Below are 26,169 nucleotides of genomic sequence, written 5' to 3'. Positions count from 1 at the left end.
GGAGAAGAAGGGAGGGCGTTCCTGCCACTTTGCTAGGATCCAGTCAAGCCCCGAGGGCTTCCAGGCTGGGCATGTTTCCCCCGGGGTTGCCTGATCCCTCTCCTGAGAGGGCAGTGCTAGCAGCAGACCTGTCACCAGTCAGGGAACCATTGCCACCTCGTCACCTACAGAAAAGGAGCTTCTAGCTGCCCTCAGCCCCGCCCAGCCCAGCCTCCCTCCCCAGAAGCTACACCGCCAGCCGCTGCCCATGTGACCTTTGCCCTCCTGGTGACAGCCTTCATTCTGGCCCCTCTCTCCTCCTCCTATGCCTGCTGCTTGGACTCCGATAGGAAGCAGCCTACTTGGTGTTACATGAAAACTTTGCAGAGATACGTTTTGTAAGCAGAGTAAACAGCCAGTACGGTTAGAAAGTGAACAGAGGGTTGACGGAAATTAGCTCTACCTGGGGACTGTCGTCTACACCGCCTTCCCACCCCCAGGTACTGTTCTTAGCGCATCATAAGCCAGGACTCGCTTTGTCTTGGAACAACCCTCTGAGATAAATGTCATCACCTGCATTGAGATAAATGTCATCCCCTTTATTCTAAAGATGAGGAAACAGAGAGTTCAGTCATTTGTCCAAGATTTCACAGAGCTGGAAAGGAATATACACAGCCATGGAACTCGGGCAGCTCAGCGGAGACCATTCTCTTGCCCACCGCCCGCGACAGCACCTGGCATAAAGAGCTACGTGACTGGCAATTGCTGTCGTTGATTTGACGGATTTTCACCTTCTTTGTGTTTCCTCCAGGGACCGAAGCGGATGCTGGATGCTCAAGTGCAAACAGACCCCGTGTGCATCGGGCCAGCGGGCAAATCCAAGTAAACAAACTTCACGGCTCCCATCAGGTTCCGCCACCGAGATGTCTCCTCCCGACTCCGTCTCCCCTGAAACCCTCTCCATGTGTATACTTTTTCTTCTGATGGCCATCCCATGAAAGTCTGCCTCCGAATTAAGCCTGAGCTGTTGTATATTGAGGTGTATTATTTACGGCTGTGGTCCAGTCTTCCCTGGTAACTAACTGTAAAGATGGCTTAGCAGGTTAACTAGCCAGGTCTGAAGATGGGTCCCAAGCAGGGTCGGGGAGGGGCAGAGAGGGCTGCGTTCTGGTTAAGTTATGAAAAATGGCCAGGGGCAAGTAAGTTGCAGAAGGGAAAAGACTGCTGGAAGGAATTAAGCTTCGTAGTCAAGGCGTGCTCATCCTCTCGGCTTGAAGAGGAGAGGCGAAAATCCGTTTGTTCAAGTTCACGTTTCAAGGAGGGAGACCGTGGGCTGTGTGTTGTTGGGAGGTTGCCAGTTTTCTGGAATGGAATGTGTGGGGAATGACAAAGGAATGGATGAGAGTTGTTTTTCAAATAGGGTCCTTGAACGTTATTGACGGGAGGGGAAAGATCGACTGGAGAGGACTTGACATGATTTGGGAAAACAATTGCTTTTTGAGGCTCAGTGACAAGGGCCAGGATTACAACTTCAAAAAAAAAAAAAAAAAAAACACCCCAAACCAAACCAAATAAAAGACGTTGCGAGTTTATTTTTGCAACACGAGGGGGCGCCAAGGTCTCCATTTTCGTCCCGCATCCCGTATCCCTAACAAAGATTTGGTCTCTGCAATCTTACATTATTAATGTTTCTCAGATGGCTGAGGGGCTTGCTTCATCTGTTCTGTCTGACACTTATCTCCAGCCTGTCTGTAATTTCCTAATGTTCTCAGGATGTGCTCTGATAAAACCCTCCCATAACCGCAGTTAATAATAAAAATTTACAGATTATTCAAATACCTGAGTTTTTTTTAATACTTGTACAGAGGAGTACATAGGACCATGGTGTATTAAAGTGTAGTTCAAAACCTAGCCATATGATCGACTGATATCATGTATACTGTATCTTTTTCTGATTTAATAAAAAAATACTTTGGCATCTGAACGATCTTTTAATGTTCCGCTTTTAAAGCAGGCCGGGAGCTCTGTGTCTGCGGTGGCTTTATCTCCCATGTCAGAAGATCGATGCTCCCCTGCATCTTATTTCCTCTCCCAGATCTTCCTCGATCTCCTCATACGTGGGCGTGTGCACACACAGATGTGTGCACGTGTATGTTTGCACATATGCACACGCACACATGTGTGTAATATATACACACTGCCTCTGGCCACACTGAAAGAGAAGAGCCTGACACAGAGACTTGGTGCCGGGGTGAGCCTGAAGGCAGGCTCCTGGAGGAAAGGGAGGAAGAGGAGGACGGGGCAGGGTCTGGTCTCAGCTGGAGCGCAGTTTCGTTCTGTCTCCCAGGGGGCCCTGGAGCCTGAATCATATGTGAATCGTACCACAAAGTTGGTTCTACTTATAAGCAAGGAGGCTGGCCTTTGTCCCCTTGTTGGTGAGTCATGGACCACCCCGGGAGGTGTTAGGCCAGGCAAATTTCTACAGTTGAGCTGAGAAGCTGGGATCGCTTGGGCTGGAGGTTCAGAGTCAGTCCGAGTGTCCACGAGTGACACATACACCCAGGTGTCTATTTATAGCCACAGATGCGCACACACTCAGGAACACGTGTTTCATACAGAATAGACAGACACATGCACACGTCCACAGTCTTACACAGGCAGATGGACACGCGTGACTGACAGAGCCGCAGGCCCCTCGGCTCCTACAAACCCACCGAGTGTATAGTCCACCGCACCGTGGCTAGAAACAGCACTGAACGCCTGCTCCTGAGAAGTCCATACCTTAGGCAAAGAAAACTGTGGCTTGGGCAAAAAGGCCTTTGGAAAATGTGTTCAGGACAAAATTATTTCACCAAAAAAAGTTTGGGAGGCCCTTGGCTCCCAGGACCCACTGGCTACCAGCTCGGACCGGCTGGCTGCACCTGAGAGCTCAGCTTCCAGGAAAGGCCAGAGGCTTTCTCCTTGGGGTGGGTTTGGCTTCTCCAGCCCTCCTGCCCGAACCTGGACATTCCTCTCCTGCCGTTTGTGACTCACCCAGCTGAGAATGACCTCATGCTGCTTCATGTCTGCATGCTTAACTTGGCCCAGATCAGGGGAAAAAACCCTCTGGGGAAGACCTCACTGGGGGATGATTTTCCCTCCATCATCCCCATCACAGCACAGGGGATGATTCAAGGCAAACAGGCAGCCAGTTACTGCTTTGTCTATAAACACCGCGGGGGTTGCCTGGCATGACCTTTGAGCTCTGGCCACGCCGGTCTGTTGAGAAAGGTGACAGTATTATTTGCAAGTTTCACCTCACTGGACACAGGGGCTTTTTGCCCTGATGAGAAATGTCTCCAGGGCGAGACTGACTCACTAATGCCAAAGGAGCCCTCCCACCCCGGAAAAAAATTATTCAAACTTTTAAAAAGAAGTTCTCTGCTGAGAATCTTGCTGCAGAGCATGCCAACGGTTTCCGTAACTGGTTTCCCATCCTCCTGGCCAAAAAAAGAGAGCCATCTTTGAATGAAATTGCTTGTTCTGTTTTTAAGAAAACTAAGCCAGAGAGGACTCTAACAATTATTGGGGAGATTCTAAAGCCAGTTTCAGCCTGCGAAGCAAGTTAAAATTCCGTTTTTTTAGTTTGGTGGGGTTTGTCTGGTTTTGATTGGAAAGCCCATTCCTGATGCATTTGCAATAAATACTAATTTCCATGCTTCCTGTTGGCTTAGGAGTGAAAAGAATAGCCACTCCCCAAGTGAGTGCAGGAAAGCTCCAGGGGCAGATTCACAGAGGGGCTGAAGTTCTTTAAGCGGCAGCGCCCAGGAATGCCCTTTGGATAGCAAAACCACCCACAGTAAAATGTTAAGAGCACCCCAAAACAGAAAGAGAAATTAACACCTGGGGGAGGGGGCACAGGTGCCTTTTTGAAGCTGACATGCCCGTTAACTTATTATTTATTTTCAGGTGCACATGGAAGTGTCTCCGTGGCCTTTGCAGGACCTGGGCTGTCGAGCTGAATTGGCCACCGTCAGGGAAAACCAACAACAACAACAGGGAAATGCTGCTTGCCAGATCCAGCCAACGGCGACGTCTGGACTGATATCCGTAAAAGAATTCACTCAAATCACAGTTGTTCTCAGCAGCCCCTGAGGTCTCTCATGAATTCATCCTGGGGAGAGGGGCACATGCCACCCAAGGAAAATGTCAAAAAGGGAAGGAAAAGAGAAAGAGGGAAGTCCTTGTGGTTTTGTTGTGCCCCCCTGCCCTTTAAACAAATTATCAGGGATTTGCGCGCACGCACGCGCACACACACACAGACTCTCTAGCTGCATTGCTGTTGTTTGTGTGCAAACAGATGCACTGGGGTCCCATTTAATGAGACTCCAGCAGGTTCGAGTCTGCGCCTTGCTGGCTCCTCCTCAAAGTGCCTGGAAGGGAGCAGGCCTGATGGGCAGCATTTCTTTTGTCAAAGAATCCCAACCTGATCTAGAATCAGCTCACCACGCTACCTGAAAGGGGAGGAAAGGAAGATGATTGCCAGTATTAACTCACCCAAGTTGGAAATGCAAGGAATGCGCTTTGCAGAAATCTAAAATGATTCCTATCAGCTTTTAACTATCCTCCCAAGCCCTTTCTCGCCCTTTTATTAATAAAAAAGGCAGTTCGCACGGTGAGTAGAATTAAGCTCCTCTCGGGTACACATCTTGTTCATTCTATCAGTGGAAATCAAGTGACACCCGCCACCCCCCACAACCCCGGAAATTACGGGCTCCATTAGGAAGAAAAGGAATTACTTACAGAGCAGCAAATTCTGTAAATTTGTAATTCAGATCTCTAGCAGTGGCCTGAGTGCCCGTCAGAATCCAGTCCTTGGCATAAATTGGTTTTCAGAGGAGCTTAACTCTTTTGTTTCCCTCTCTTGGAAAGCCACTCACTGGAGCCTCTTCACCCCCTGGCCCTTTAACTAGCCATTGCCAGTGCCTGGATAGAAAATCAGGTAACAGCTGGGCTTCCCTGGTGGCTCAGATGGCAAAGAATCAGCCTGCAACGCAGGAGACCTGAGTTCCATCCCTGGGTCGAGAAGATCCCCTGGAGAAGGGAAATGGCCACCCGCTGCAGCATTCTTGCCTGGAGAATCCCGTGGACAGAGGGGCCTGGCAGGCCACAGTCCATGGGGGCACAGCTGAGCAGCTAACACTTTCACTTTTACCAAAGGCACTGATACAGCATCCTTACACTGGCACACTTTACGGTTTGCAGGCTGCTTTTTGACTGAGTTATCTGAGTTAAAGCCGTGTGCCCTGACTGGACTTAGCTGCATCCCCTGTTGTATTTCACTGGGAGAGGGAATGGTGTCACTCTAAGGCTTCCTCCCCTCCCGAAGGTGCACTGCTTAACAGAATGGCCCCAGCTGGATCTGGCCCTGATCGCACGCGATTTCTTCTCCTTGAAGCTTTTCTATTTAAATCTGGCCACAGGAGGGAGTCCAAGACCTGGAGCCCAGATCTCCAGCCTGGCCCTTTTCTCTGACCGCTGACCGGGAGGTTGGGCTGAGCAACTCTTAAGAGTGCGGTTGTTGGGTAACTCCTGGAAAGTGGTTAAGTTTAATGACGAGAACTAGGGTAAGAGGGTCAACCTGGTGAGTCCATTGCTCCCTGTGATTCTCAGTCCCCCAAACAAAGGTAAGGTTGGTTATTGGTTAGTTTTTCCATTTTTATCAGCTCAGACTTAGAAGAAGCTTGAGAAGGGTAGTGTGATTGTAAACGGTTAAGTTGGTGTCACTGCCAAGCATGGAGGTCACCCTCACACCCAACGAGAGGAGAGGGCAAGTGACTTACCCCTGTCAGTTTGCTCCCTAAACAGGAGAGTAATAATAGTGCATAACTTGTGGAGCTGCTATGAGCGTGGATTGAGATGGAGCAAGGCAAACCCTTTGTGCAATGGCTGGTACATTTAAAAAACAAACAAACAAACAAACAAACAAACAAAACAGTACAGGAGGGCTGTTACCGCACAGGGAATGTTAGCACCAAGTACCTGAAAACTCCTACTCAAGCTAGCTAGTTAATAACGACAACAACAGTAGGGATATTTACCACTTTATGTAATAGGTGTTTTGTCACAACCTGGCTCTGATCCTCTGGGACTCAGCTCTGCCATGTTCCGAATGAGTTGACTTCAGCAGTGTCAGACGAGGGAATAAGAGGATCACCATCATCAGTTTTGATTTATCATTTCTGTGAACCTGATGTTGAGAAGGTAACTGATGATGCAGGAAGCAATGAAGCAACTGGGAATATCAGTATTTTTAAAGTTACCCATTTCCCAAGCCAGCCAGGCCCCTTCAAGTTCCTGATGGGACTTGAGCAACTATGACGCTTGCCCTGCAGACCGGGGTCGTTAGACTGTGAGCCCATCAACAGCAGGGACCTTCTTGTCTCATTCACTGCCCTATCATCAATGTACAATACCTGGGCACAGTGAATACTGAGTAAATAGCGTCTGGATGGGTAAGTTGATAAGTATTTTAAGGCCGTATCCATTGGAAAGAGGGTTGCCTTATGCTCTGGCTTGACTTTAACTCCATGTGTTGGATCACTCTAACCCATCTTCCCTCCTCAGGTGCCCAGCTGAGTGGTCCTCAAAGTGTGGTTCCATAACAATCAGCATCAGCTGAGAACCAATTAGAAATGCAAATTGTCTAGCCCCACTCCAGACCCAGGGTGGAGCCTCACAAGCCCTCCAGGTGGTTCTGATGCAGGGAAAATTAAAAACCACTGGTCAAGGTTGAGCTCTGACTTCACTGAGTGTCAACCAAAAAAAGACCAGTTCTGAACATGCAAAGATAATCACAGCCAACCTTGGAGTTTACAGTACAGGTCAGGTGTTGTGCTTCACAAGGAGTCCCTTGTTTACTGCCCATTTTACAGGTGAGGAGAGCAAGGTTTAGAGAGGAGAAGCAACTTAGCCTGCGGACACACAGGTCAGAGCCAAGGTTGCAACCCAACTAAGCTCTTCTTAAAGGCATATTTTTGCATCTGTGAGAGACACAGATAGACGCAAAGACAACTGTAATATAAATAAACGCACAGCAGGGGGGTGCTTAGAGGAAGAATCTGCCTCAAGACTAACGGGGATGGAGCTTGGCCGGTTCAGGAGGTGACGGTTGAACTAACTCATAAAGAATGGCCAAAGGGGCTTCCGGCAGAACGGAAGTGCAAAAGGCCCGCGTTTACAGAGGGGATGGCAAGTAGGTCAGCATGGCTGGAGTGAGACTGTGGGGAAGACAGATGGTGAAGGCTGGAGAGGAGGCAAGACCACATCGACAGGGACACGCAGAAAGGAGCCCGTAGTGAGAAGCTTAAACCTTCTCCTGTGGGCAGTAGGGAGCCAGGGAAGAGATCTGAGCTGGAGGGTTACAGAATCAGATTTATACTTCGGCTGCAGGTGGATCGAACGCAAACTCAATTCAACTAATGTTCCCTGGACCCCTTGAGTGACCTCAACTAGCAGACACCATAAAGCGTCATCGTTTTACTTCTAAACCTCTTCACAGAATATAAGAAATACTCAGATAAAACCTCTGAATGGCTTTGGTCCTTGAAAGGATGTTTGAATGCTTATTTCCAAGCGTCATATATGTGAGTCTGGCCTTTAGCCCCATCGTGCAGCTGATGACCCACATCTATGGCCTTAGGCTGTGAGAGCGTTAGTTACTTTGCCTTAGTTCGCTTCTCTGTAGAATGGAAACAATCGGGGAACTTAAGAGTTGATGAGAAGAGTAATAAGACACACATTTACAGCTTGTCACTAGAGTGTATCACTTGCTCAGTTATGTCCTACTCTTTGCCGCTCCACTGACTGCAGTTCACCAAGTCCCTTTGTCCTTGGGCTTCTCCAGGCAACAATACTGGAGTGGGTTGCCGTTTCCCTCTCCAGGAGTCTTCCTGACCCAGCGATGGAGCCCAGATCTCCTGCATTACAGTCAGATTCTTTAGTGTCTGAGCCACCAGGGAGATGAGACAATGTAGTTATAGCTTGTTACTAGAGTGCCTGGCAAACAATTGCTCAGAAAGCATATTGATGAGGATGCCCAGGACATCTACCCGAGGTAGAAGGTATGTCTTCTTTCAAGGGCTCAAAGTCCACCCAGTCCTCGGGACACCCTTAAGCGGCATCCTTGTCTCTCCCTGTCCTGGTAACCTGATTGTCTGACTCATCCAAGAAAAGAGAAAGAAGGGAGGGAAAACATGTCGATTTTCCCTGGTGTCCATCCCATTCGAAAGTAAAGTAGAATTAAGGGGAGGGGACTCAGGTCTCCCTCTAATTTCCCTTGGTTGTGTCTGCCGCTTAGCCATGTTGCCATAGTAGCAGGTGCTGTGGACACCTCGCTGGTCCTCAGCCCAAGTCAGTTCACCCACAGCCCTGCTAACTTTCACTTCCATGGTGCCTCCATTATTTGCTTTCCTTCCTGATGGCTTCCTCCAGGGGCTGCGGGAACTTGTTCAGCCCACGTGCAGGATTCCTGGAAATGCCTGAAAGTTCACGTTTCCAGAGGCACCCTCAACCAAGGAGGGGTGGAAGATGACAGATAAATAGCTCAGCTTCTCCGTATTTTGGGGGATCTTCTACACGTTTCCACAGGCATCCCCAGCAAGAGCCCACAGTAGTAACACGCTCATAAATACACCCTCCCTCGTTCATGCTCCCTGGAACCCCTTCTCAAATAAATGACTTGCACACAACTCTCGTCTCAGGGTCTGTATCTAAAGCACAGACATCTGTGTCTCCCTTAGGCTTTTGTCAGGGGACCTAGCTTTGTGCCAAGTAGTTTAACAGAAGGGGGGTTAATATGGCACTGGTTTCAACAGTGCTGGAAGAGCTGACAAGGAGACCATGCAGAGATGAGACCCAGAAGGAAGCCACAGCTACTATTAGGGCCAGACAGAAAACAGGGGGAGGCTTGGTTACCAGACCAGGGAACCTGTGGTCCTGTGGGAAACAGAGAGCCCTGTAGGGGCAGGGGAGGACTGCCTGAGGGCAGCTGGGGTGGGAGGGGAGGGGCTAGGGTGGGAGGGCGTGGGGAGGGCGTGGCAGGGGAGGAGAGGGGGTTCGGGGGGCTGCTCTCCAGAACCCCTGCTTTTGTGCTGATGGGTGGACAAACTGTCTTGGTGCCAGAGCCTCCCACTGGCTGACCTGAACTTCCAAGGATCCTGGGAAAGGTAGTTTGAAGGCAAGCGTGGAAAGAGGAAGTAAGAGCCAACAGGCAAATGCCCAGCACAACCTGAGGTCCCGCTTTGAGAGAGAGAGAACAGCCAGGGCGCGGCTTTGGTCCGGGCCCCACCCTCTCCCTGGGTCTACATACGAGAACATGTATGTTGCGGTCCCTGTGACAACCCAGTCCCCTTCGTTGCCTTCAGGACAGAGTAGATGTTAGGATGCAGGCTCTGGGTCCAAAGGCCGGGTTGGAAGGCCAAGCCACGTCCCTCCCCGCCTGCCTAAAGCGCAGCTGAGGGTGGAGGCCCCCTCGCGCGTTGCACGGGCTTCAAGGAGACACCCTCCCTGGGCCTAAGAAAGGTTCACACTTATCAGCACACCGTGAGTTTCAACTGCCGTTTGGGTATCTGGACGCGCATTAAAATTCCTGCTCGAACTTGTTCCTTCTTCTCTTTGCCACTCCAGCCCCCAGCGTCAAGTCTAGAATCCGAGGCTCTGCCTCCAGCCTCGACTGTGCCGCCATCAAACGACAAAAATAAAACACCGAAAAACGTTTCCACTTTCACAGAAGTCCTGCCCGACCGAGGGGGGAGCAGCCCTGCCCCACCCCTCTGGGCTCACAACCCTCCCTCGCAGCCCCCGCCCCTCCCTCTCTCGGCCAGTCGTTCACAAGCAGCTTAGCAGTTTTGAGGACACAAAAACAGGAAATTGTGCACCAGTCCTGACTACAGCTGAAAACGCATGAGCAAACCCTTCATCACACAGATTTCTTCAGCTCTCAGAAAACGAGGGCCTTGAAAAAATCAGGTCCCCTGGCCGAGATCTCTGGATTTGCTTAATCATTTCCTTTGCAAATGTGTAATTTCTTTAGCAGTGAAGAAGAGATGGTGAGAAAGAGGGAGGCGGGAGGTGAAATGTTTGAAGTCAACCACAAGACAAGACAGGAAATTCTGGAATGGGGGTGGTGGCGGTGATGTTCCTTTCATTCCTCGGTGCCACAGCAGTCTCCCAGAGCAACTCTGGAAAAATGACCAGAATAGGAGGTTTTTGGTTTTTTGCTGTGGACTCTGACTCAGAGGGAAATGCAGGCATCTTCCTTCAGGGAATAAAGAGAGATCATCAGAGCCAAGAAGGCTCTGGGCTGTCCCCATCTGACCCTTTATTTGGGGTTTCCCAGGTGGCTTGGTTGTAAAGAATTTGCCTGCCCATGCAGGAGACTCAAGAGATGTGGGTTTGATCTCTGGGTCAGGAAGATCCCCTGGAGGAGGAAATGGCAACTCCAGTATTGCCTGGGAAATCTCATGGACAGAGGAGCCTGGTGGGTTACAGTCCATAGGGTCACAAAGACTGGGACATGCCTGAGCACACATGCATGACCCTTTATGTGGCGCAAGGAGCAAACATCTGCTGAGAGCCTGTTCTACCCTTGTCATTTACAGATATGAGGAGGAAGAACAATTTTAAATCTACACACTCTTGCTAATATAGCTGTGATGTATATAAAGCAGAAACCCCCAGATCTAGGAGAAAGAAATCCACGATCGTAGTTGTAAGCTTCACCTTTCCTCTATCAGTAACTAAAAAACAAACCAACAAAGGCAAGTTAGTAGCAATTTTAAAAAAATGGCCCGCACTATTTATACACTTGGTTTAATCAATGTTTATAGAACAGAGCAACCAATAACTGCAAAATATATATTCTTTTTAAAGTACACATGGAATATTTACCAAAATTGACATGTGCTGGCCTGTTGAGTAGGTCTCAGATTTAGAAGGAGGGGTGGGCAGGGTTTGCTGTTGGATTGGATGTGAAGATCAGAGAAAGGCTGGAGTCAGGGCTAACACTGAAGGACTCGGCGTTCTGAAGTCAAGAATGACTGGTTCACGCATAATTAGCATTTTGGAAAGATAGGAGTGTGTGTGTGTGTGTGTGTGTGTGTGTGTGTGTGTAGCACTCATAAGATAGTATTTCTATGTGGGAATGAACCTGTGTCCAACTGAACATGAAGCAATTATTCAAACTTGGTTTCTGGAATATTCCCAGAGTGAAACAAGCCCCTGGTTTTATCACTGTCTTCTCAGGTTAAGTATTTGCTTGTCTTGTGAACTGAGTAGACATTATCTGTTTCAGTTTGGAACGGTGGACACAAAGAAATAACTCTTTAAAAGTTCCATGGTGTTGACAAACACTTCTGCAAAAAATGAAGTGGATGACCCAATTCCTGGCCTCCTTTATCAAAGAGGGATTGGTTTATTCATTGGCCGATTGAGTATCAGTTGTGAGTCTGGGTCTGGGAGTGATAAGAAAAGCAGAGACCACTCCAGGATGGCTGGGGAGGCAGCCACTTGCAAGGCCAAATATCAGAGAAACCCCACACACACAGTGTGTTCCATACCCTTGTGCGATAGGTTTGAAGTAGTAATCAAGAACACTCTGGGCCTCGGCTCTCCTGTGAACCGTCTCTAAGACACTGGGCGTATGTAAAACACCATATCTCAAGTCTCTTCACTGTAAAAGGGCAGTGATGTTACTGATAATACCATCACTGTGGAGATAAACCAGGTCAGATTCACAGCCTGCTCAGAGCAGTGCCTGAGATTAAGTTAGCACAAAATCAGCATTTGCAACTCTTATCGTTACGCTGCTTCAAATATTTTCATCCTTTTTAAAAAAAAAAAAATACTGAAATCAACTATTCTTCAAAAATTTCCCTGTGTTATACAATATATCCTTATAGCTCACTCTATACATGGTGGTTTGGACCTCTTACTCCCCACGCCTGGACTTTCCCTCTCTCCTTCCCTCTCCCTGCTGGCAATCACTGTTCTCTGTTTCTCTGAGTCTGGTTCTTTTTTTACTATATTCACTAGTTTATTTTTAGATCCCATATATAGGTGGTGGTGTGTATACATGCATATATATACAAATGTACCGTATATACCATACATATTTGTCCTTCTCTGTCTGGCTTATTTCATTTAGCATAATACTCTCTAACTCCATCCACGTTGTTGCAAATGACAACATTTCACGCTTCCTCGTGGCTGAGCAGCACTGCCTTGTGTACATTTATAGGCCGCATCTTCTCTAACCACCTGTTGTTGGACACCTGGGGTGCTTCCATATCTTGGCATTTGTAGATAATGCTTGTAATTATAAATCTTGCACTGGGGTTCATCTATCTTTTCAAACTAGTGCGTGTGTTCTTTTCAGATATATGCCCAGGAGTGGGATTGCTGCTAACTCTATTTTTAATATTTTAAGAAACGTCCATGCTGTTTTCCATAGTGGCTACACCAGTTTACGTCTACATTCCCACCAACAGTGTGTGAGGGCTCCTTTTTCTCCACATCCTTGCCAACGTCTGTTATTCCTGTTCTTTTTGATGACAGACATTTTGACAGGTGTGGGGTGGTCTCTCATGGTGGTTTTGAGCTGTGTTTTCTCTTATGATTAGCGAGCATCTTTTTCCTGTGCCTCTTAGCCATCTGCAAGTCTTCTTTAGAAAAATGTCTGTTCAGGCCTTCTGCCCATTTTTAATATGGTTGTTTTTTTATGTTGAGTCATATGAGCTATTTATATATATATTGGATATTAACCCCTTATGGATCATATCATTTGCAAATATTTTTTTCCCATTCAGTAGGTTGTCTTTTTGTTTTGTTGATGGTTTCCCTTGCTGTGCAAAACTTCTAAGTTTAATAAGGTCCCATTTGAAAGCATATATGTTTCAATATTAGGGGAGAATAAAGACAAAGAACCCATGATAATCCCATCTTCCTGACTCAGTCTTATTTTTACATACTCCCTTCAGATTTTTTTTATATAGATTATTTCATAGTTATGAAAGTACCTTGCCATCAGCAGGTGATTAATAAAATACATATTGACTGCCTGACTATCCAGTTCAATGCAAACTATTTTGTACTATGCTTTGTTCACGTGGCCAAGTCACTTCAGTTGTGTACAATCTTTGTAACCCTGTGGACTGTAGCCCAGCCGGCTCCTCTGTCCATGGGATTCTCCAGGCAAGAATACTGGAGTGGGTCGTCATTCCCTTCTCCAGGGGGTCTTCCCGAGCCAGGGACTGAACTCACCTCTTTTATGTCTCCTGCATTGACAGGCAGCTTCTCTAACACTAGAAGCCCGTGCTTTGTACACTTAAGCGACACGGTGTGCTGTGGTGTTACAACTATCACGTGTGCATCCCGCTTCTGCTTTCTCACAGGATGCGCGGCCGCAATCTCTGGCCCCAGGAAACATAGTAGGGCCTAGGGCCTCTCGCGTCAGGTGCCAGCTTGGCTGAGCCGTCCCCTTCGCTGCTCCGTCGTGTGTGAATTGTTAGAGCACTCTGCTTTGAACACCACAGTGGATCACTCTATAGATTGTGTTTTGGCTTTTTAGTAAATTTCCTAAAATAAGCATAGACTATGGAATTAAACATCCCAAGCTAAACCTTCAAGTTAGCTGAGCAGGGAGCCCCAAAAGATTAAACCAAAATGGGATTCCTTCCATAAGATCAGGTTGTAATAAAATGAACTGCACAAGATGATAAAACCATGTGTGATCCTATTTTCGTTTTGAGGTATTCGCTTTTCACTCTTTCAGAAAACATTGTATGAAAACCCACAACTCCCTCAGCACAGATCAATAAAAGATCTGAGTGTTTTGATGTATTTATAAACAAAAACAACAGTACTTTCACTTTGAGTAGACGTACGTTTTTTTTTTAAATGCTCATCACACGTCTGGTTAATCCAAAGGCTGGCTTTAAAAGGCTGCAGAGAAAGATTCTCGGCTATGTACTGTGTTTCCTGGAGCAGAAGCCCTCTCAAATCTTAGGCTGTGCTGGGTGGGTAAGTCTCCCTCTCATTGTGCTGGTGGAGCAGAGAGGAGGAAGCAATGCCAGCAGTCTGCTTAAGTGAAGGCACTTCCCTGGCGACCAGAGACAGCCAGCTGCACTCGACGCCTGCTCGTCTCAGCCGCGACGGGTGACGGGTGATGGGTGACGGCGAGGCTGGCGTCCTCGGAGCCCACAACCAGGGGCATGGGAAGCACCTTTGTCAGTGGCTACCTTGTGCCTGAAGGTATGTTAGCAACTAACTGAGCAAGGCAGGATCCAGTCCCTGGTTCCAGAGTCCCTGGGCCCCCGTATGTAACATGACTCTCTCTCCAGACTGGTAGTTCTCCTGTTCTGGTTGACTCCAAAGTTCACTGGAAATGGAAAGAATGCATGAGGGGAGGCCAAGGAGAAGGCTCCTGCTTTGACTTCTTGGGAGAAGATGGTGGCTGAGACTAGCGTCGTTGCTGAAGAGGTGCTGAGAAGTGGCTGTTATCAGGACTTATTTGAATAAAACATAACGGGATAATATAATCTATGTGGACACTGGTCATACACCTATAAGAGGGCTTAAGCACACTGCCTAGCAGGTGTTAGTCACTTAGTCGTGTCCGACTGTTTGCGACCCTGTGGACTATAGCCCTCCAGACTACTCTGTCCATGGAGTTTTCCAGACAAGAATACTGGAGTGGGTTGCCATTCCCTCCCCCAGGAGTTCTTCCCAGCCTGGGAATCAAACCCAGGCCTCCCACATTGCGGGAGGATTCTTTACCACCTGCGCCATCAGGGAAGCCATCCCAGCAAGTAATAGTGCTCAGTAAATTGGTTCATTGGCTGGAGCCAACCTGGTTACCAACAACAGATGCCAACCTGGAACTGGGAGATTTCACTTTTCACAAGAAAATCTGCAGGTTACCAAGAGTATCTTTCTCCCCAAACCATCCTTTCTTATTTCATCCAATGAATGACGGCCCTAAGGTAGGGTGAGAAGCAAACAGGTAATCTGGGAATAAAAATCTACAGTCCATAGGGCTGCACACATCCACTCTCTGTATCTTATCCTATTTCATCCTCAAAGGAACCCAGTGTGGTGGTGATCTTTATCACCATTTTGCACATGAATAAACAAAAGTACAAAGAAGTTACAGAATTTGCTGGAAGCCACAGAACTGTTAGGTTAAAAAAAAAAAACGCAAAGATTGCATGCAGGTTTGTTTGATTTCAAAGTTCACAGGCTTAACCATGAGGTCATTTTTCTTCCTGCCATGTTGGTGGGAAGAAGTGGGGTTCGGCAGGAGGGAGAGAACTGTGTTCTGCTCCATCATGTTCATTCATATCCTGTGTGTTCCAGAAGGATTCCAGGGCCCGTCCAAGGAGACAAGGACCCAGTCTCTGCTGCCAGCCTGTGGCTCCAGCCCACTCAAGTTCCACATTTTCTCCTATAAAGATGAGAACTCACAACAGCCCCTGGGATGGGAGGGGCAGAGGGCTTGACACTTGTCATCCAGCATTGGGGAAGTTGCTCATTTTAGGTCGTTTTTAACCGTGTGAATGCCCACTTGACATTTAGGCAAAAGCAGGGGAAAGTCCCCAAAGGCTGCTTGGGACCCGCCTGTCTGCTTCTTCGTCAAACAGGAATCCTCCCTTGGCCGTCGTCCCTCAGAGACGATTTTCCAACGACGGTTTTGAAAAACAGTTCTTTTGGGGAATTAAAAAAGCAATCCTGTTTTCGATAGAAAATTGTCGTGTCAACAGAAATGCATGAAAAATAGAATCACCAATTTCCCCATCACCCAGGGAAAAACAGTTACCAAATGAACGCTTCCTTCTTTTTTCCCCTCACACAGATAGACTTATTTTCGTACACTGCAATTGGACTCAATTGCACATAAAGTTTTGTGGCAAGCATTTTTAAAATCAAACATTGGATTATCAGCATTTCTGCATGTTTTCCAATTTAAAAACTTGGAAAATGTGATTTTTAATAACCACATAAAAGCCTACCCCACTGATTCTTATACTAACATACTTAACCATCTCTCCGTTGGCAAACCTTCCTTTGTATCCTATTTCAAGCAACATTTTCTCCCCAGGAGTGTGTTGCCTTTATACAGATATTCTGGTCCTATCCCACGAATCAATTTTAATTTCCTATCAAAATCTTTCTAGACTTCTCTACATCAGAAGAGTTGGGATGCTGGTCATAGGAGTGATCTTAAATTAGAAGCAAACCCCATGTGAAAGGGGGTTTCACATGGGGTTTGTGAGAGGGAATCAAAATACCATTTTAATGAGATTTTCAGTCACCCCCGTTAAAAGCCGACCAACAAGGAACTCTCTCTCGTTTCCCCCACCCACCACCCCCACCAGGCCTTTTGGTAACCTTAACACAGCTCTTTCCCTTCGATTTGATTTCCGCCTCTTAAACTCCCATTTACCCCTCACGATGCTGTCATCTCACCACTCCCTGCTACAACAGTCCTTGCAAAATGCCAGATGCACCATCCTCCACGTTCATTTAATTTCTCACTACACAAGAGATCCAGAAAGGCATTTTCCCAGTTAAAATAATTAACAACTTAAACACAGATTCCCTGGTGACCACTATCCCTCATCTTGGAAACTTTCTGCTTCAACAAAGGTATCCAGTGTTGTGAATACTGAGGGAGGGACAGGGGCACCTTCGGGTCCTATACCTGCGCCCACAGAGACTGGGAGAATGTGTGAGAGAGGAGAGAAGAGGCCGGGCACGGCTTTGTGTGGAAGTGTTTTAGTGCGTCTTATCTTTCTGAGTGTTTCTTGTGTCTTCACAGCTCAGATACACCAGAGACCAGAGTTCATTTACCTGTAACTCTACGATGGACATTATTAGCTGGCTTCTGGTTCCTTATCATCACAAACAAGGAGGCAACAGAGAATACTCTTGATTCTGTCCGTCCGGGCACTAGAGTGGGACTTTACTCCTCTAAGGGGTACTGAGAACTGGGCCTCCAGGCCACTTTGTTGTCTGGTTGTTCAGTTGCTAAGAGGTGCCCAGCTGGTTGTGACCCCATGAATGGCAGCACACCAGGCTCCTCTGTCCTCCAAGAACTCCCGGAGTTTGCTCGAACTCATGTCCACTGAGTCAGCGATGCTGTCTAACCATCCCATCCTCTGTCACCCTCTTCTCCTTTTCCTTCAATCTTTCCCAGCATCAGGGTCTTTTCCCATAAGTTGACTCTTCACATCAGGTGGCCAAAGTACTGGAGCTTCAGCTTCAGCATCAGTCCTTCCAATGAATATTCAGGGTTAATTTCCTTTACGATGGACCGGTTAAAACCAGTCGATCCAGATCATGCTTCAGACCCCACATATAAGTGATATCATATAGTATTCATCTTTCTCTGCCTGACTTCCTTCACTCAGTGTGATATGCTTTAGGTCCACCTAACGTTGCACAAATGGCAACACGTCACTTTTTATGGTTGAGTGATATTCCAGTGAGTGTGTGTGTGTGTCTGCACGCATATCTGTGGCACTTGGCTTGTCTCCATGCTTTGGGTATTGTAAACAGCGCTGCTATGAACACGGGGGTACATGTATCTTTTTGAATGAGAGTTTTCATCTTTCCTGGAATGTTTGCCCAAGAGTGAGGTTGTTGGATCAGACGGCAGCTCTATTTTCAGTTTTCTGAGGAAACTCCATGCTGTTCCCCACAGCGGCTGTTCCAGTTCACACTCCTACCAACAGTGTAGGAGGGCTGCCTTTCCCACACCCTGTCTAGCGTTTATTATCGATAGACTTTCTAAAGATGGCCCTTTAGACCAGCATGCGGTAGTGACTCATTGTATTATTAGTTGCTGGGACGAGAGCATCCCAATGGCTTTCCTGCCATCGGTGAAGACCCCTGCCCTTGTGCTCCCCTCTTTGCCATTTCAGACCATCCTCAGTGCCCCGGCCCCCCTTCTCAGAGTTTCAGAGTCTCACTAGTACCATATTGCTCACAAAGGTGCCAGCCGCAGCCACATTGGATCAGCACTTTGCCCAGCTTTATAAAATTTGACTCCACATAATCAAATCTGATTTCATATAAACATTCAGATATTGGGCTTTTCCTGAACGATCCGCCTCACTGGCAGAACTGGGTCTGCAGTTTCACATGGAGTTAACTGGCTGGAGCCCAGCAGTGACTGTCCCCATGGGGAGTTGGGGGCTTTGCCTCTGCCCCTCTTCTGTTGACCTGACCAACCTCGTGGACCCACGTTACTGCCTGGCCCTGAAGAGTCTGCAAGCCCTGAGCCACAGGCTGAAGCTCAACCTGTTAACGTGCTCGTAAGACCCCTCACTATGTGGCTCCTCGTCCCCCAGCCCCAGTTCCCAGCCTCTCCCTTCAACTTCTTTTTCCTTCCTTCTGACTCACAGAGAAATTGTTTCAGACCAGATCCTAAAAACCACTCAAACACCGTGACTGTTTAGTTACTAACCAAAGTAGACACGCTCTATTCACAGACATCTTCCCTCTGGCTCAATAAATCTCTCCTCAAATCACTAATGAAGTTAACTTGCTCTAGACAGTGTGTTTCAGACTTAAGAAACTGCTGCGGAAGCTAGTTCTCAGGAGGATCCCATTCAGCTCAGGTCCTAATGGAAGGAGACAGACGGGCTGACAGACAAAGTCACACCAACTTCGCGTAGAACCCCAGGAGGCATGTCCTGAAGCCCGTCACACAGCAAGAATGCAGCCACCCTCAGGGAGACAGGCACACACACTCGTCTTAACTAACTGGTTTTCTTTGATATAAGTATTTAATAGTAGGCATGAGCCTTGTCTTTCTATGTGGGACTTATAAATGTCATTCATAAAGACGATCAATATTACTTTTGCAAAACTAGATAGAAAGGGTTTTTAAATTTGTTTTAAGATGCTTTGATGTGGTGAAGCCTGCTCAACGCCTATCCATATTATTCTGTCAATAATATTCTTATTAACAGAATATCAACCTTAATGGGAAGGGAGACTTTAAAAACTTCTGCTTTAAAAACTACATTTCCCAGCTTCCTTATCAAGTAGACTTTTTAACGCTTCACTGGTGCTGGCCAATGAAAGCTCAGCTGGTAAAGAATCCTCCTGCGATGCAGGGGACCTGTGTTTGATTCCTAGGCCGGGAAGATCTGCTGGAGATGGGATAGGATACCACTTGGGCTTCCCCTGTAGCTCAGCTGGTAAAGAACCTGCCTGCAATGCAGGAGACCTGGGTTTGATCCCTGGGTTGGGAAGGTCCCCTGGGGAAAGGGAAGGCTCCCCACTGCAGTGTTCTGGCCTGGAGAATTCCTCCATGGGGTCACAAAGAGCCTGACACAACTGAGCCACCTTCACTCGCAATGCAATGTCAGAGGTCCCTGGGTGTGCGTCCCAAAAGTTCCTTCAAGTTGGGGGATGGGAGAGGGCGGAGTGGTCAAGTCTCAGGCGATCTCTTTCTCCACCCTCCTTTTCTGCCACCTGAAAAACTATGTGACTAGGAGAATAAGACCCAAAATTTTGGTCTTAAAACCCATACTACAGCCATGCCTCTGAACTTCTTACTAAATGGAAAAAATAAATCTTATTTAATCTGTTGATATTTGGGTTTTCTTCGATAGGTAGGTAAACTATACTCTGGGGCTTCCCTGGTGGCTTAGACGGTAAAGAATCTGCCTGCAATGTGGGAGACCTTAGTTTGGTCCCTGGGTTGGGAAGAGCCCCTGCAGAAGGGAATGGCACCCCACTCCAATATACCTGCCTGGAGAATTCCATGGAGAGAGGAGCCTGGGGGGCTCCAGTCCACGGGGTCACAAAGAGTCAGACACGACTGAGTGACATGCAAAGCTACTTTGAATGGAGGAAATAAAGAGAGGAATAAAACATTTCTCCCTCTTTCTAGCCCACCAAAGTCACCAGAAGGGGCCAATTAAGGAACAGCTGAAATAATATTACTTTATTCATAGTATTTCAAAAATCTAGAAAAGACAGCGGAATCAGAAATCAAACTGCCAACATTCATTGGATCACAGAAAATGCAAGAGAATTCCAGAAAAACATCTACTTTTGACTTATCGACTATGCTAAAGCCTTGACTGTGTGGATCACAACAAACTGGAAAATTCGTAGAGATGGCAATAACACACCACATTACGTATATCCTGAGAAACCTGTATGCAGGTCAAGAAGCAACAGATAGAACCGGACATGGAACAAGGGACTGGTTCAAAATTGGGAAAGAAGTGCATCGAGGCTGTATATTGTCACCCTGCTTTGTTGTTCAGGCGCTAAGTTAGGTCTGACTCTTTGTGACCCCATGGACTGCAGCACGCCAGGCTTATATGCAGAGTACATCATGAGAGATACCTGGCTGGATGAATCACAAGCTGGAATCAAGATTTCTGGGAGAAATATCAACCTCAGACATGCAGACAATACCATTCTAAATGGCAGAAAGCAAAGAAAAACTAGAGAGCTTCTTGATGAGGGTGAAAGAGGAGAGAGAAAAAGTTGGCTTAAAACTCAACATTAAAAAACTTAAGATCATCTGGTCCCATCATTCGTGCATGAGTGTTAAGTCACTTCAGGCATGTCTGACCCTTTGCAACCCCATGGACTATAGCCCACCAGGCTCCTCTGTCCATGGAATTCTCCAGGCAGGAATACTGGACTGGGGTGCCATGCGCTCCTCTTGAGGAATCTTTCTAACCCAGGGATTGAAATCACATCTCTTTGTCTCCTGCATTGGCAGGAGGGTTCTTTACCACTAGCACCACCTGGGAAGCCCCAGATCCCATCACTTTATGGCAAATATATGGGGGAAAAGTGGAAACAGTGACAGATTTTATTTTCTTGGGCTCCAAAATCACTGCAGATGGTGACTGCAGCCATAAAATTAAAAGATGCTTGCTCCTTAGAAGGAAAGCCGACAAAGGTCGGTATAGATAGTCAAAGCTATGGTTTTTCCAGTAGTCGTGTACGGATGTGAGAGTTGGACCATAAAGAAAGCTGGGAGCCAAACAATTGATGCCTTTGAGCTATGGTGCTGGAGAAGACGCTTGAGAGTCCCTTGGACAGCAGGGAGATCAAACCAGTCATTCTTAAAGGAAATCGACCCTGAATATTCATTGGAAGGACTGATGCTGAAGCTGAAACTCCAATACTTTGGCCACCTAATGCAAAGAACTGACTGATTGGAAAAGACCCTGAAACTGGGAAAGATTGAGGGCAGGAGGAAAAGGGGGTGGCAGAGGATGAGAGAGTTGGATGGCATCACTAACTCAAAGAACAGGAGTTTGAGCAAACTCTGGGAGACAATGAAGGACAGGGAAGCCTGGCTTGCTGCAGGCCATGGGGTTGCAAAGGGCTGGACGCGAGTTAGTGATTAAATAACTGAACAATGTCCTGTTTCAACATTTTCTGTCTTTCTGGCCACAAATGCAATCCAATGTGAAATTCAGCAACCGCGCAAATAATAAAGGGTGACATGAAGAAGTGACCATCTGAAATATCTAAACCCAAGTCTTTATTTCCATTTTGACTGAAAGCAAGATGTTCCTTTCAGTGGTAAGAGGCCCTCAACCTCCCACTTCACTGTGTGACTCAGTCTTACTGCACTCCCAACGACATTCTGGATTTTTCTGTAATCTCCTTTCCTTAATAAATTCAAGATAGACCCACACATTGCAAACAGCTTATAATAGTGTTACTGTTTCTGGGCTAAATCGGGGATACAGCCCTGGCCAGTAGCTATGTCCATGGATAACTGAATAATTGCTTCAATTCCCTGCTTGTTTCTGAGAGAGTGTCAGCCTGGCCTCTGGGCATGGCTGATCATTACTCATTGTCAAACTGAGAGTTTCAACGCTCAATGTGACCGTGTGCACTATATCTGCTTTCTCCCTGGCAGATTATTTAAATACCATCGAGTTGAAGTCAAGTTGTCCCAGAGAGCACTGAATCTTGGCCCCAGAGGTCCCCATAGCAGCCCTTCCTTAAAGAGCTTCTTTTGCTATATTGTAATCTGTTTTTCAGTGAATATGTGATGATCGGATGCTTTCAGCCTGATTCTTTTTTCCTGCCTCATGTCCCCTGGAGATCCCGCTGCCTCCTTATAAAGGCCATGTGTATCTTATCTCTTCCAGCGCAGTTGCTAAAACCAGAAAGCAGCCTGGAAAACATTTCCCCAAACTGTACTGTTTTTCCTCATTTCTTTCTGACACCTCCAGATAACTTGTTAGCATACTGTCTTTCTCTATTGAGCCTTGCCCCAGTGGGTGTTTGGGGACTGAATGACATCACCTAGGAATTTATAATTAGAAACAACAATGCCACTTTCCAAATCTATAACACCAGGAGACAACTGGAGAGATTTTAAAAGCTGTTGGTAAAACCTCAAAGGTAAAAGGTCTTTTCTAATCACGTGGACACACTCACTCTGCCAGCTTTTAGGACGCTACCAGGAAAGTGCTGGAACAGGCAGCAGCTAACCTTTCCAAGCGCTGATGGCAGTGCCATATACCAAGGCGGACTCTCCAGACCTGGGGTTAGCCTTGGACTCCAGACAGGAAATGTCACTGGGACCTCGGCTCGCCCAGGCGAAGCTGTGTTTCTCCAAGTTCCTGGAAGTCTCCGAGAAGTGTTCTGAGTTTATGTCACTGCAGACATGGGGCACAGTGGCTTGATTATCGAGCTTGTATTTGTTCAACCGATTCTTATTGTGCTAAGTCACTTCAGGCGTGCCTGACTCTTATGACCCCATGGACTATAGCCCGACAGGCTACTCTGTCCATGGGATTTCCCAGGCAAGAATACTGGAGTGGATTGCCATTTCCTTCATCCAGGGGATCTTAATGACCCAGGGATGGAACTTGGGCCTCCTGCATCGGCAAGCGGATTCTTTACCGGCCGAGCTACCAGGAAAACGATTAGTCACTGTGAGTGTGTGCCAAGTCACTTTAGTCGTGTCCAACTCTTTGCGACCCTATGGACTGTGGCCTGCCAGGCTCCTCTGTCCAAGAGATTCTCCAAGCAAGAATATCGGAGTGGGTTGCCATGCCCTCCTCCAGGAGATCTTCCCGACCCAGGGATCGAACCTGTGTCTCTCATGTCTCCTGGGTTCTTTACCTCTAGCACCACCACTGGACACATGCAACCATGTTTGAATTTAAATAACTTTCCCTGGCAGACTGCACCCTTCCATGACAGGGAGCCCCTGATAGGATCCCTGGTGGGGAACTAAGGTCCTGCATGCCCTGAAGTGGGGCTAAAAAATAAATAAATAAATTTAAATTAACAAAAATTGAAGGACAAAGTAGTCTCCCAGGTTGCATTTGCCACACTTCAAATGATCAGTAGCCATGTAGGGCTGGTGTTACCCTATTGGACAGCACAGATCTAGAACATTTTTATCATCGTGGAAAGTTGTTTTTGGACAATGCTGAGCTAAAGAGTCTGCCTTGCCTGGCACACTCCAGAATTACTCGTACTGACATGTTGTGATCATTAAATAGCACCTCTTTTATTCTCAAAGTGTCACTAATAATTTATGAGTGGACAGGAACTTGGCCACCATCTCCTCGAAGCCCCCGCCCCCGCCAGCCTGGCGCAGCCACAGTCTTTGCCAGGACGTGAGACCCCAAACCCTTCTCTTTGATGAACAAGTTGGCAGTGTCCCGCAAGACCCCTGCCTTCTCCCTGCTTCTCTGGCACCTGTGAAATTCAACATTTATTGACAGGGGAAAAAAAAATCCCAGTGAAGACATTTTCAGTTCTCTTAAAGTGAATGATTTCCTTGTAAAGCAGTTTCAGGTTTGGTTTTTAGTTCCCCTTGCCGAAAGAACTCAGCTTGACTCCCTTTGCCCTGAAGGGTCATACAAGAAGGTGAGAGGTGGGGAGGCCCCGCCCATCGCGCATAGGCCCCGCCTCTATCTCCGGGACAGAGGCCCAGGCCCCGCCCATCGTGCCCAGGCCCCGCCTTTAACTCAGGGGCTGACGCCCAGGCTGCGCCCAGGCCCCGCCTCTATTTCGGGGACCTCCGCGCTCAGGCTCCGCCTCTATCTCGTGGAGAGAGGCGTCCAGGCCCCGCCCGTCGCGCCCAGGCCCCGCCTCCGTCTCGGGGCCGGCGCCCAGGCCCCGCCCCCAGCCCGCTGCCCTCCCCGCCGCGGCCCCGCCTGTCCCGCCCAGCAGGGGGCACCTGCGTTTCTTCTTCTCGGGGAAGGCTACACAAGCGTGAGGGACACTCTTCCTTTCGGCGTGACTTCTTTGTGAGCAGCAGTCCGAGGCCGCAGATAGCGCAGGTCGCTCTGAGGACACGGCGTCCGAGCCTGGAGCCGAGAGCCGCGGGGCGCAGGCGGCGTGCGGGGAGCCGCGCCCCGCGGCGCGCAGCGCCTCAGCCTCCGGGGCCCGCGGCGCGGACACCATTTTGCAGAACTGGGGAGGGAGGCCCGAGCCGCGCCGCCTGCGTCCCCGCCGCCGCGCGAGCCGGCCCAGGGCCCGCGGGCCGCCCCGGGAGCTCCTCCCCCAACGCCGGGTCCGCTGTTTGGCGGCGCCCTGAACCCAGCCTTGGTCTCACGCACCTGCCGGGGAACAAAATGGTGGGGACGGCAGGGGCGGCTGCAGGGACCAGGGCCGGGCCGCGCCTAGCGGCCCTCCCAGACCGCCCGCCCACAGCAGCATCTACCTGTCCGTCCAGCGTCTCTCTCCCTCAGTCCTTCTCTACCCTCTCCCCTCCCCCATCTCTCCCCTCCCCCATCTCTCCCCTCCCCCATCTCTCCCCTCCCCCATCTCTCCCCTCCCCCATCTCTCCCCTCCCCCATCTCTCCCCTCCCCCATCTCTCCCCTCCCCCATCTCTCCCCTCCCCCATCTCTCCCCTCCCCCATCTCTCCCCTCCCCCATCTCTCCCCTCCCCCATCTCTCCCCTCCCCCCATCTCTCCCCTCCCCCCATCTCTCCCCTCCCCCCATCTCTCCCCTCCCCCATCTCTCCCCTCCCCCCATCTCTCCCCTCCCCCCATCTCTCTCTCAACTTCTATTTCTCCCTCCGCCCCTGCCTCCTTCCCAGTCTTTGTTTCATTTCTCTCCTCTCCCCCTCCTGCCCCCCATCTCTCTCCTCCTCATTTTTCCGGAACATTCTCTGCAGGAGTCTTCCCCTCCCCCCCACGGACGGGGCCTGAAATCCCAGCTGATTAGAGATCTGCTCTGGGGCCCGTCAAGGCTACCATTTCATTACTGAGCATCGTTTATGATTTGTTTTTCTGTATCTAAGGGGAAGATGCTGAGGAAAGTTTGCGTTTGGCTTATTTTTGCATCTTCTGGTGCCCTGAACATATTTATGAGGTTAAAAAACTCCTGCCCAAATGGATGTCCACTGCTCTTCGTAAAATTCCCGGAAACCTTTTGGAAGGGGTTTCGTGGTGGCAACCCCCCAGGACTAGTTTGTTGCACCTTTTGGAAAGAAAACAAGCCTGCGGCTGAACTCCTGGGCTCTTGTAACAGCCAGTGATTGGTCCACTGTATCCTCAGTTTCCTTCTCTGAAATATCTGCCCCTTCTGTAAGGAATAAGCAAGACTGCAGGTAAAGGGCTTCAGAAGGCATGTAGCATGGATTCAGTAAATAACTATCGAGTACTAGTTTATCATTTCTTTGCCACGAGCTCCCTCCTGGACGCTGGAGCTTGGCTTCTGAGCACACATGCTTGATGGAAGAAGCTTTGCATTATCTGAACCAAGCAGTTCTGCAGGAGGGTTTGGCTCCACCAACTGCACAAATGCATTCTTGAATTTTATTAGCCCACCCCTGCTACACTGGAGAGGATGCTGGAGTCCAGGAGGGTGGGTGATTGTGACATCCCACGCCACAGGCCAGAGGACCAGTGTTTGAACATCCCTCCTTCTCTAAGGCCTTTCTACCTCTGATTACTTTCCACCTCTTCTTGCCTCTAGGTCAAGTTATCAGGTCCTTATGGCTGAGATTTGTCTTGCCTGCTTCTTGAACCTGAACTGAAACTGACTTAAGTAAAATAGGAATTTATTGGCTCATATAGTTAAAAAATCTAGGAGTTCAGGCATGGCTGGATCCAGGACAGGGGCTCAAACCAATATCCACCAAGTTCATCTCTTTTTCTGCTTTACTTTGTGTTGGCTTCACTCT

General features: G+C 48.3%; 1 protein-coding gene and 1 long non-coding RNA gene across 9 annotated transcripts in view; one reads left to right on the top strand and one right to left on the bottom strand.

Annotated features, from left to right (window-relative positions):
- BCAS1 (brain enriched myelin associated protein 1) overlaps positions 1-1,815 on the top strand; it is a 98,460-nt gene extending 96,645 nt beyond the window's left edge. For all 8 annotated transcript variants that reach the window (XM_069548848.1, XM_069548842.1, XM_069548849.1 and 5 more), the window contains one exon: positions 791-1,815. In XM_069548848.1, the coding sequence (XP_069404949.1) occupies positions 791-865 (75 nt within the window). In that variant the 3' untranslated portion in view covers positions 866-1,815. The remainder of the gene's footprint in view (positions 1-790) is intronic.
- The window catches only part of LOC138417831 (uncharacterized), a 34,406-nt gene extending 9,881 nt beyond the window's left edge, over positions 1-24,525 (bottom strand). The window contains exon 1 of the long non-coding RNA XR_011248313.1: positions 24,215-24,525. This is a non-coding gene — a long non-coding RNA (uncharacterized lncRNA). The remainder of the gene's footprint in view (positions 1-24,214) is intronic.
- Between the last annotated feature and the right edge of the window lie 1,644 nt (positions 24,526-26,169).

Source organism: Ovis canadensis, chromosome 13 (genome assembly GCF_042477335.2).
Source record: "Ovis canadensis isolate MfBH-ARS-UI-01 breed Bighorn chromosome 13, ARS-UI_OviCan_v2, whole genome shotgun sequence".
Lineage (NCBI taxonomy): Eukaryota > Metazoa > Chordata > Mammalia > Artiodactyla > Bovidae > Ovis > Ovis canadensis.
Note: the sequence above shows the minus strand (reverse complement) of the source record. Positions and strands in the feature narration are given on the sequence as shown.